Consider the following 10027-nt stretch of genomic DNA (forward strand, 5'->3'; position numbering starts at 1 on the left):
CGACACTTACTAGGGCCACGACACTCACTCGGGCCACGACACTCACTAGGGCGACGGCACTGGCTAGGGAGACGACCCTACTCGGGCGGCGGCACTCACTCGGGCCGCGACACTCACTCGGGTCACGACACTCACTCGGGCCACGACACTCACTCGGGCCACGACACTCACTCGGGCCACGACACTCACTGATGGAATCAGTGTTCGAACGAAAAATCGAAGCCACCAATTCAAATCTCCAGCAGATCCAAAAAAAAATCCTCTGTCCCGACAAATCGCTAATCAGGTGAGACACATCTCGATCACGTGAGACTGCCGATCCGGTCGCTCAGCCCCCAGCCTCAACCTCCTTTCGCTTCACCCCAGAGAATCCAACGCAAGCCGTTGTTCTCATCCGTCAAATCTACTCTCGAAAAGTATTGCTATCATCGCTGGTCGACTGCTAGCGGCTGATAATATCTTTCTTCACATTTATGGTCTTCGAACACACAGTTCAATGACTCCATAGGCCGAGATGGATACAGGCTATCAGTGACATTAAAATTAGGAATTGTTTTTAACATGTGTATGAACAGGTGGCTTCAATAATATTCTTCACGATCTCTAAACGGCCATCCCTTTTCCAGGAGCCGGATATCCTCCAGGTCCCCTTCAGCGCTCGCTAGTAGGGAAGCCTTCAGCTGACCAACTTTCTGGATGCACTCATTATAATTCTCGATGCTTACCCAGCCATCTTCAGAGACACCACCGAGTTGATACCGCCACTGGTTTACAACCTTGTTCAGATCAAGCCAAGTTTGTTCCTGGTCGTGGAAGTCATCCAGTTCATCGCTTGAAAACTGCACAGGGCAGTGGCGACCCTTCGTGTCCGGTAGGTGAGGCCAGTATTCGACCATCCGGGTCAAGGCTCCTTTCAACGAGATCAAATTTCCATTCCACTGTCGTCCAGCCCTGTCCACGAGATGTTGGCGGGGAGCTAAGATGGGATCCCGTAAAGCTTCAAGATGAAGCTTATTGTAATGGCCATTGAAAATGCGGTAGTAATAAAACAGGAGACGTCGTCGGTGAAGTTCATCGGCTTCAAGCTTCTCCTGAGAAGATAGCGTCGCATAGTTCATTGGTAGTGATGGCTCCGCAAGGTGAGACGGCTGCTGGATGTCCGGATTTTCAAATGCACGAGGGCAACCGGCCGCCAGCAGACATGGCTCCACAATAGCATGTTGCCAGTCTATCAGACAAGATATGGCACCAGAGTCCGGTGATATGAAGATGTTGTTCGGATTCAAATCTGTGTGGCTTGTCAGAATTGTCGACAGCGTCCAAACAGTGCACATACCGGGATGACGAAGCGTAGGTTGATTGAGGAGATGGTTACTGTCCTCTGGAAGAAGGAACGGGGCTAGGGCAAGATATTTGTCAAGGAGAGAGATATAATCGGCCGGGGACTTCACTCCAGGGAAGACGCCATTATGCGGAAAATCCAGTTCGATCGGCTTCCCATAGCGTCGAGTCCACTCAACTTCTTTTCGTGCGATACACGTTAAATACTCCTTATGATCACTCCCTAAAAGCGTAAGAAAGAGCATCGAGTTTCTAGTATTGTCAGGAAACTCACAGGGGCCTCGATGGATGTCCAGATTAGCTCTTTTCCCGTACCAAAACATATAATCCGCCGTTGGGCCTATACAGAATATGTCAGAGTCCTGTTCATTTCGAACATGAGGCGCATATAAGTCAGCTCGAAGGTTCTGCGGGACGTCCTTTTTGAAGTAAATACTCCCGATAGACCCGAAAGGAATGTTGAAGAATTTCTTCTCGATCTCAACGAAGGTCGATGCGAGCTTATGCAGCTCACGTTTGCTCGGGTTATGCCACCTGCTTTGCAAACAAACTCCGCTTGCTTTCTCCATCACGATGTATTCTACACCGACAGGATTATCTTCTGATGACGAATACCCATATAACTTAGGGACAGGAATGCCTTTGGAGTGGAGAAAATGTAGAGTTGCGGCTTCGCTAGCGGTGGCATAATGTCTCGGACCTGCAAGGCGATATGGTATTTTTGCAATAACCTCAAACCCATCGTCCATCGTTATGAGGAAGACGCGGTTGAAGCCACCTTCAGCCAGCTTAGCGATACGCGTGGCATGTCCATGGCAATTGCCGACCAATTTTTCCGTTTCTCGTAAGAGAGCACAGGGATCGAATTCGACATAACGCTCATATAGGCGACGAGATTCGTTGAAAATAAATCTACCGGACGTGTAGGTATATAGATCGCGGTTTGTTGAAGACCCTAAAAGAAGCTGAAAAGTTAGAGGAGATGATAGCTTGTGTTTGGTGATGGTTCAGACCCATTGTCCGGCAATGCAGCTTCAGCGGGAGATTGTGCGGAGCGAGAGAAGTAATGTACAGGCTGGCCCGTCTAAACATAGGGACGAAGGATTCTCATTGAAGGTGTAAGGACACCCCAAATGAGGAAGCCGCTTGGTTTAAGACCAGAAAGCCGAGGTGGCAACTGATTTTCTCTTAGTAAGCCACACATGCTGCACCCTCCTACCTCTTCCTACCACCTCCTACTTACTCCTACTTACTCCTACTTACTCCTACTTACTCCTACCATTCACTCTACAATACTGTCCCGACCGACGCCGATAACTATGGCCTCTCAAATCTGGATAATACTCTGCTTACTTGCAAGATAAGTCATCTGTCAGGTCTGTTTTTGGTTGTATCATACCTGCCATCAATTAGCGTACTAGAAGTGTGCACAAGAATCAGGCGTCAATATTTTGCATGTGGTCCCATAGTTAGGCACTATATAGATTACTTAAGCAAGACGCAACAATACCCGATTTGACTGTTGCTCACTGTGGGGTGTCGTTCGATAAAGAACCCCGCCGAAATCTTCAGCGCAACCCAGCTTCCCTCTTTTCGCCGTTAGATCATTATAGGAGATTTGTGTCCCTCTTCCAGGTATTGCTCACTGATTTACTTAAACATAAGTTGACTAGCACTGATCTGATTGACAGATACAACGGCGCAGCGAAATTATAATTATGGCCGAGAGAAGCGAAGTTATCTCCGTAAGTGATATCGCGGATGACGAGAACAAACTCATAGAGTTGGTGAGACAAAAGGTGCGCTGAATGAAGATTATTCAATGGAAGATCCATAAATTCTAAATACAACGAAGCAGGCCAAAAGAGATGTCGTTCTCGACAGAGACTGGACAGTTGGAGTAAACCTCGAGACAATGGATTCGTCGATACCCGCTATACTTCTCAAGAAGGACAGTGCATGGGGCGCCGTGAGGGTCGACACCAGTCCTGTGCTGAATGAGGTCTCAGGCCCTACATTTGGCGCAGGTATCTCCATGGTGATAATCAAGCCGGGAGAGACATGCAGAATATACCAAAACCCGTCCATTCGATTGTTCAGGTACTGCGGTTAGGTTCTTCGCCGATGTCTTATATAATTGATCAACGATTCACTCGCCCTCAACGAAAGCTCGATCCTGGCTGTTCTTTCCATCGAGGAGTCCAAGTTTATATCGATTGACGGTAAAGGTGAGCCGAATAACGGGCATACCATTTGCAACATTGGCGAATCAGTTTGATGTTGCTGAAGGAACTCGAGAAGTTCAGTCAGTGTGAGATCAACGACGGTTGGAGGAGGAGCAGAGTCGCTATGTATATTATTCCTGTGAATCATTAGCACCCGCATTTACGAGTGGTCCTATCATATGCATACAGCTGTATGTGTTTCAAAGTGAGATTCACACTGCAAATCTCTTCGGCTTTGATGAAGAGACCGTGTGGCCATTGATCTGTCCTGCCGAACCATTGATGAATTTCATAGATGGCATCGTTGGAGAACTTCTGTATCCGAGAGATAGTGGCCGCAACGCAGCAGAGCAGAAAGGCACATTTACCATAACGGATATAAATATCTATTATGATCTTTCGCACTCGATTCCGTCCATATTTTTGCGTATCCGAAAGAATAGAGGAGGACATCACGTCCTCGTCGAGCAGCGATAGCCACGAGACAAGCCGACTCTGTTGATATCCTAGAAGAGGACGGCTCACATTGGTGAATGTTCCCTTTTCTTTTTCAAGTGAACTGATCAAAATACGTCCTGACAGACTTGATTTAGGTGATGTCATGGCTGTGTGCGAAGCGTGAGGGAGTAGTAGGGAGTAGAAGGGGGTAGGAGGGAGTAGGAGGGAGTAGGAGGGAGTAGGAGGGAGTAGGAGGGAGTAGGAGGGAGTAGGAGGGAGTAGGAGGGAGTGGCTGGATATATAGGCCAACAATCAAGTCTTGGCGCGCGGGGTTGTCGGAATAACTAGGAAGGCATGTGACCAACGCCCAACGGGATAAGGTAAGCTACTGAATACTTACTATCTGGAATACCAAGGTACTCGTTCCAGTCACGCTACAAGCTTACACAAATTGCTCACATATTATGAAAGAGCTGTATTTACCAGTATGACTAGTCCGTCTCCTATAGCGGGAAAGGGAACGATCAAAAGTCCAATGAGACTAAAGTCCCTCCAGAGAGCTCTTTACCGCGGCTTCAAAAGCATCATCATCAGGCTCGCTCCCCTTCTCGATATACATGGTGGCTATCACTGCGTGCGTGCCCCCGTTGTTGTCTCGCCACTCCTTGATCGTGGAAGGGATCTTTCCAGCATTCGGCTGAAGCTGGTACTTGTGGTACTCCTTGCCGTCGTCTTTGGTGATAATGCCATCGTAGTCCCAGCGTACACCGTAGCGAAGAAGAGCGGCTTGGTCTTTCGGCCAAACGGTTTTGCCTCGACTAGCTGTCGGATTGAAGAACTTCTTCAGATCAGCCGGCCGGTCTCGGATGACCTTCCCAACAGCCATAATCTTTTTGAACAAATTTCCCATGCTGGCGGAAGACAATAGTACCTACTGAATATCATTAATTATGGAATCTTTCGCTGATAGACAGGTCACTTACTAGTGAGCTTGCAAACGTGACTATAAGAATCGTGCCTTGGCGTTGATGGATAGATCTTGGTGCGAAAGATGGAAAGCACAAAATAATAAAGGAGTTGGCCATGTCTCTTAAATAATGTAGCCACACTCTAGACTGGTGGGTGTTAGAGGACATATGAGAGGGGTAGGAGGAAGTAGAAGAAGGTAAGAAAAGGTGGGAGGAAGTAGGAGTAGGTAAAAGATGGTAAGAAGAGGTAGGAAGAAGTAGGAAAAGGTAGAAGAAGGTAGGAATATGTTACTAGGAGGCAAAAGATAGGAAGAAGAGGTAGGAGGAAGTAGAACAAGGTAGGAGGAGGTAGGAGAAGGTAGGGAATAGTAAGAAGAGGTAGGATGCAGTAGGAGAGGATAGTGAACTGCCCAGCAGACTTGTGACAACAGCACCATTGGTCTAGAAGCCTATGCAAGAGCATCGCTCTGCATCATAGGTAGTCCGTGTGGAGTAGACTGGTTCGCTTGGACTTCTCTACGGCATCTGGAGATATGCGGAATTAGTATAAGTTCAGATCTATAAATGGACACCACAAGTAGATAGGGTGGTAGCAAAAAGTTGTACTCCTTAGCATTCGAAAGCAACATTTATCCGGACGCTCCAGTTACAATGGACGTGATCAGTATTTTAACAGCAATTGCTTCCAATTTCCTCTGCTGCATTATACAACCGCCCGAAGCAAATGAATCCTTCGCGCCTTGCTCACCATCGCCCGTATACAATAGATCACAGCCGCGCGTGATATCAGTGCAGGAATTAGAAGATATGCGAGTCAGTGACCAATCCTACGAGCCACTCTCGCGCACTGACAGAGAACTAGAATGTTGTTCTTCCAATCGATGAGACGCGGACTATGATGCTTTTTTCTCGGGAAGCCAGAGACTTGGACAGAGAAATCCTTGTTAGACATACTTGCTTGTATTTTGAGCACCTCATGGTTCCTAAGGTGGAGTTAAAACAATCGGAATGGGGAAGGCACATCTTGGAGGACTGGGAAGAGAAGAAGAAACGCCTATGTCTCGACAAGAACGTGGACGGCCAGGCTTGGGGTCAATTCCCAGACAGGGCTAGGAAGTGGATACTCGCTGTATGCGCAGGATGATACATTAGCTTCTCTTTCTAGGTTTATTTTGAGGGTCAGAATGCATATGGAAAGATCGGCTGTGAGGACCTGAGTCCTACCTAGAGCACATTCTACGAAAGAAGCAGGAAGATAGCAAAAGTACCGGTCGTTAGAGGCGTGTTGAGACATAAAAAGGCAGATCTAGTCCATCATACTTTTGGGAGACAGTTCCTCCCCTTCCTCCTTCCTGACTTGCCATCAAGCTTTCCTAGGACAACATGTCGACATCAATCCTGCAGAGACAAAACGACGCCCTGAAACAGGTTATCAAGAATTCCACAATCCGGGTCGTTTGCCCCATCTGTTTTCAAGGGTTTCCACGCAACGATAAATTATACAACCACTTCCGTGAGCAGGAAGATGACACTCATCAGGGTCTGGATAAGAGGACAACGGACTTCCAGACGTTCCTATCCTGCTATCAAGTGTCTCTCGGGGCCTTTATACCTGCTGAAAGCATTTCAAACAACCCTAGGTATTTTGACATTTTGTTTGTGATCGAGAACTTGGGAAACGGTACGGAAGAAAGTCAATTTTTTTTACCTCCAGTCAGTAACTAATCCAGATCATCTTCAATCTGTGAGTATCTACTTACCACTCTACTAGAGTCCGTGATAGACCGATAAATTCTTTGAAGTTGAATACGCTCATTCGCTCAGTTAGTGTGGAGTGGGAAGAATTCAGCTCGTGTCTTGCGTACTTTGAGGCCAACAGGCGCTGGTGACCAGGCAACTCTGCATAGCTCGATTCAAAGGCCAAGGACGGTGTAAATGGAGTGAGATCTAGAATGTGTTTTAAGCTCAAGATCATGGCACCCCAAAAATTGTTCTGAGAGTTCTTAGGCATAGGAGTGGTTGGTGCCCGTCGATGACGGATCCAAACGGCTCGTGGACTGGCTGGATTAAACAATTGAATTATACTGCAGAAAATCTAATGTCACTGGACTCTAGAACCGTTATTTCATTGTTCGGCCATCAAATACCCAGCATGTGCTACTCTCCAGGAAGCACGCTCTGATTGACGCTGGTGATAATACCAGAAAAGTAACTCGATATTAGATAACAGCCCCAGAAGCTCCGTCATAAAAGCAGCTCCTGTTAATTGCTTGCTCACTCTATCGTTGTAAAGTCTGCAAAGAATGTCGCACATTGCGTTGAATTCGTAGAAATTCTCGATAGAGCGTACGAGGCGATAGCGAGTTTCTCGGGAGGGTTCTTGGGCAAGCGCATCAAAGTGCCAATAGATAAGTGACAGCATGAGGAGGTCTTTATCTGAAAGTTCGTTCTGAACGATATAGGCGAATCCGTCGAGCAACAAGTGGATTGGTGTGATGTTGTGAGAGTCCAGGGATCTTCCAACGAAGGCCTTGATCGTTAATCTCGCCGGGTTATGCAGGATGAACCTAGGCAGAGAGACCACAGTCTCCTGCTATGCTAATTAGTATGGCGTAGGAAAGTGCAATTCATTCACTTACAATGCATATTTGACACATGATGTGCGGTCGAGAAACGTGCTAGGTTCTGCGAAGAGTTCGAGATGGCGGGTGGCATCCGGAACTTCGAAAGGGAGGTAGCTTCTGTAGCCCACCCATTTATGCTCGCTGGACTTCAGGCCGCCCCCTAATTGATCAACGCTTCACAGATATTGGTGTCCTGAAACTATACTGTATAGATCTTCACTCGCTTGCGCTCACCCAAAGTCTGTCCTTGACTAGATATTAGCTTCAACTTTATTAGGGGACTTTAGGAACTGACCCACGCAATGGAAAATGACTCCAGGATCTGGGCCAAGGTCTGTCCCCTGAGGCGAAGGCGTTGAATGAGGAGTAGCGAGAACCCAGCGTGAGGGGTCGCCGCAAGTCCGTCCTTTCCGTCGTACGGGCCCTTGATACGGAGTCTTTCAATACACCATAATATGGCAAGAGTGGAGCAGCCAAAATGTTTTGCTTCTGTCGCCACGATTCCAGTAGGGAGGCGGCCAGACGTCGAGGTAGAAAGGGGGTCAGCATGGGGTAGGGCCTGGATTTGTCTTAATATCCGTTCCAAGATAAAGCTCCCACTAGGACCCAGACAGCATATATCACTTTATCCCAACCTCGATCGTACACTGCGAGCAGTCCCAGGTCAAAGTACGCATTTTTCATTGCCCCTTGCCTAGCAAAGACAATCCGTCGAAACAAAATCTGACTATAAGTAGATGCATCTTGTTGATCTGCCAACAGAGTTAGTCCTCTCCATAGCAGATAATCTTGACCAGGCTAGGGATATTCTCGCGCTGGCAAGGACCAACCAACGGACGCTCCAAATCGCTCTTCAAGTTCTCTACAGATTCAATGTCCGGTACCAAAATAGTTCTGCCTTGCATTGGGCGGCTAAGAGAGGAGTAGCCAAGTTGGTCCATACTTTTCTCTGCCTGTGCCCGGAAGCCGTCAACACAGTCCATGAGAATATTACACCGCTTATATCTGCAGCCATTCATGGATCGGAATCCGTCGTTGAGATCCTTCTTAGGGCCAGGGCTTCCCTTAACTTCTGTGACAACGCAGGACGGACTGCGCTGTGGCATGCAGCCTTCAAGGGACACGCGCGTATTGTCAATCAGCTTCTCGCCAGAGAACACATTGAGGTTGACTGTCGAGGTACACTGTGTGGACTCACACCCCTGGCTGCAGCTGCATGGAATGGATATGAACAGATCACCAAGAGCCTGATAGCCACAGGTCAAGTTAACATCAATTCAAGAGAGATGCAAGGCTTGACACCGTTATTCCTGGCTATAGTTTTCCAGCATGAGGAGATCGCGAAAATTTTGCTGTCTGAGGAGACTATCAAGATCGAATGTCGAGACCGCAAAGGACGAACTCCACTCCATTATGCTGCAAGTCGAGGTCAACTTTCGATGGCGAGAATGCTGCTGCAGAAGGGAGCTGATGCGAACGCGGTAGACAATACCGAAGAGACACCTCTAGACAAGGCAATAGTTGGAGGACACGAAATTATGGCCAAGGCCATCTTGGAACGATCAAACAGAGTTAGTTCGTCAGTTGACTCCGAACAAAGTCAGGGTCAGGCCAAGTCGCTTTTTCTTGCCACTGTGAGAGGATATTCTGGAATAGTTCAGCTATTGCTCGACCATGGATTTGATGCGAATGTCAGGAATCACTATGGCCGAACTCCATTGCATTTAGCGGCTGGGAATGGAGACTTAGGGTCGGTGAAGGTGCTGCTTGGCCAACAGGATATCGATGTCAATGCACAAGATCGTTATGAGGCGACCGCGCTGCACCTCGCGGGAAAAGAAGGGCACACAGCCATACTTAAAGAGCTTGTTGCCATGCCAGAGGCAGATATCAACCGACGTGACAGAAGCGGGGCGACAGCTCTATGGTTAGCAACTCGACGTGGGCATGAAGAAGTAGCTACTCAGCTGCTTTCTCTGCCTGAGGTGGATGTTAATGCTATTGTCGACACTCATGTGGTCGGCCGAGACCGGTCGACGTCCCTTCACCATGCTGTCCAGAGGCCAAGCATGTCGGTTCTAAGGTCGCTCATTCGGACGAGACAGCTTGATCCGAACATCACCGATCACCAGAATCGGACAGCACTCAGCTGGGCAGTTGAGAGCGGAGACTTGGCCATCATTGATCTGCTTCTCACAAGACCAGATATCCGAGTTGATCCCACGGGTATCCATGAGGACCCTATACTGTGGCTTGCTATAAAAAATGGTCGAGTTGAGGTGGTTCGCAGGTTGCTCCAGTGCCCAAATGTTGATCTCAACCATGGATGGGGTAGCTACGAGCCGCCACTGCTATTCTCCATTGAGAAGGGCCATACGGAGATGGCGATGCTGCTTCTTGCCCAGGGTGAGAGACTAGACATCAACAGAAG

General features: G+C 48.1%; 6 protein-coding genes across 6 annotated transcripts; 2 read left to right on the plus strand and 4 right to left on the minus strand.

Annotated features, from left to right (window-relative positions):
* Positions 1-548: 548 nt before the first annotated feature.
* Positions 549-2479, minus strand: BJX68DRAFT_251319 (aminoglycoside phosphotransferase family protein). Its single transcript, XM_071042372.1, has 4 exons — positions 2355-2479; positions 1616-2296; positions 1337-1564; positions 549-1288 (listed from the first exon to the last, which is right to left on the minus strand). The coding sequence occupies exons 1-4, from the start codon at positions 2431-2433 to the stop codon at positions 582-584; spliced, it is 1695 nt and encodes a 564-aa protein (XP_070891845.1). The 5' UTR covers positions 2434-2479; the 3' UTR covers positions 549-581.
* Positions 2480-2489: 10 nt separating this feature from the next.
* On the plus strand, positions 2490-2740 carry BJX68DRAFT_53337 (uncharacterized protein). Its single transcript, XM_071049349.1, has one exon. The coding sequence runs from the start codon at positions 2544-2546 to the stop codon at positions 2703-2705; it is 162 nt and encodes a 53-aa protein (XP_070891846.1). The 5' UTR covers positions 2490-2543; the 3' UTR covers positions 2706-2740.
* Positions 2741-2907: 167 nt separating this feature from the next.
* Positions 2908-3571, plus strand: BJX68DRAFT_53354 (uncharacterized protein). Its single transcript, XM_071049351.1, has 2 exons — positions 2908-3140; positions 3200-3571. The coding sequence occupies exons 1-2, from the start codon at positions 3060-3062 to the stop codon at positions 3452-3454; spliced, it is 336 nt and encodes a 111-aa protein (XP_070891847.1). The 5' UTR covers positions 2908-3059; the 3' UTR covers positions 3455-3571.
* On the minus strand, positions 3572-4248 carry BJX68DRAFT_53340 (uncharacterized protein). The gene has a single exon (XM_071049350.1). It carries the CDS (start codon positions 4167-4169, stop codon positions 3714-3716), a length of 456 nt encoding a protein of 151 aa, XP_070891848.1. The 5' UTR covers positions 4170-4248; the 3' UTR covers positions 3572-3713.
* A 184-nt stretch (positions 4249-4432) lies between these two features.
* Positions 4433-5037, minus strand: BJX68DRAFT_53360 (uncharacterized protein). Its single transcript, XM_071049352.1, has 2 exons — positions 4988-5037; positions 4433-4938 (listed from the first exon to the last, which is right to left on the minus strand). The coding sequence occupies exon 2, from the start codon at positions 4912-4914 to the stop codon at positions 4546-4548; it is 369 nt and encodes a 122-aa protein (XP_070891849.1). The 5' UTR covers positions 4915-4938; positions 4988-5037; the 3' UTR covers positions 4433-4545.
* A 2039-nt stretch (positions 5038-7076) lies between these two features.
* BJX68DRAFT_251329 (uncharacterized protein) lies at positions 7077-7721 on the minus strand. Its single transcript, XM_071042373.1, has 2 exons — positions 7612-7721; positions 7077-7565 (listed from the first exon to the last, which is right to left on the minus strand). Exons 1-2 carry the CDS (start codon positions 7627-7629, stop codon positions 7098-7100), a joined length of 486 nt encoding a protein of 161 aa, XP_070891850.1. The 5' UTR covers positions 7630-7721; the 3' UTR covers positions 7077-7097.
* Positions 7722-10027: the final 2306 nt, after the last annotated feature.

This window comes from Aspergillus pseudodeflectus, assembly GCF_044049435.1.
Source record: "Aspergillus pseudodeflectus strain CBS 756.74 chromosome Unknown BJX68scaffold_145, whole genome shotgun sequence".
NCBI lineage: Eukaryota > Fungi > Ascomycota > Eurotiomycetes > Eurotiales > Aspergillaceae > Aspergillus > Aspergillus pseudodeflectus.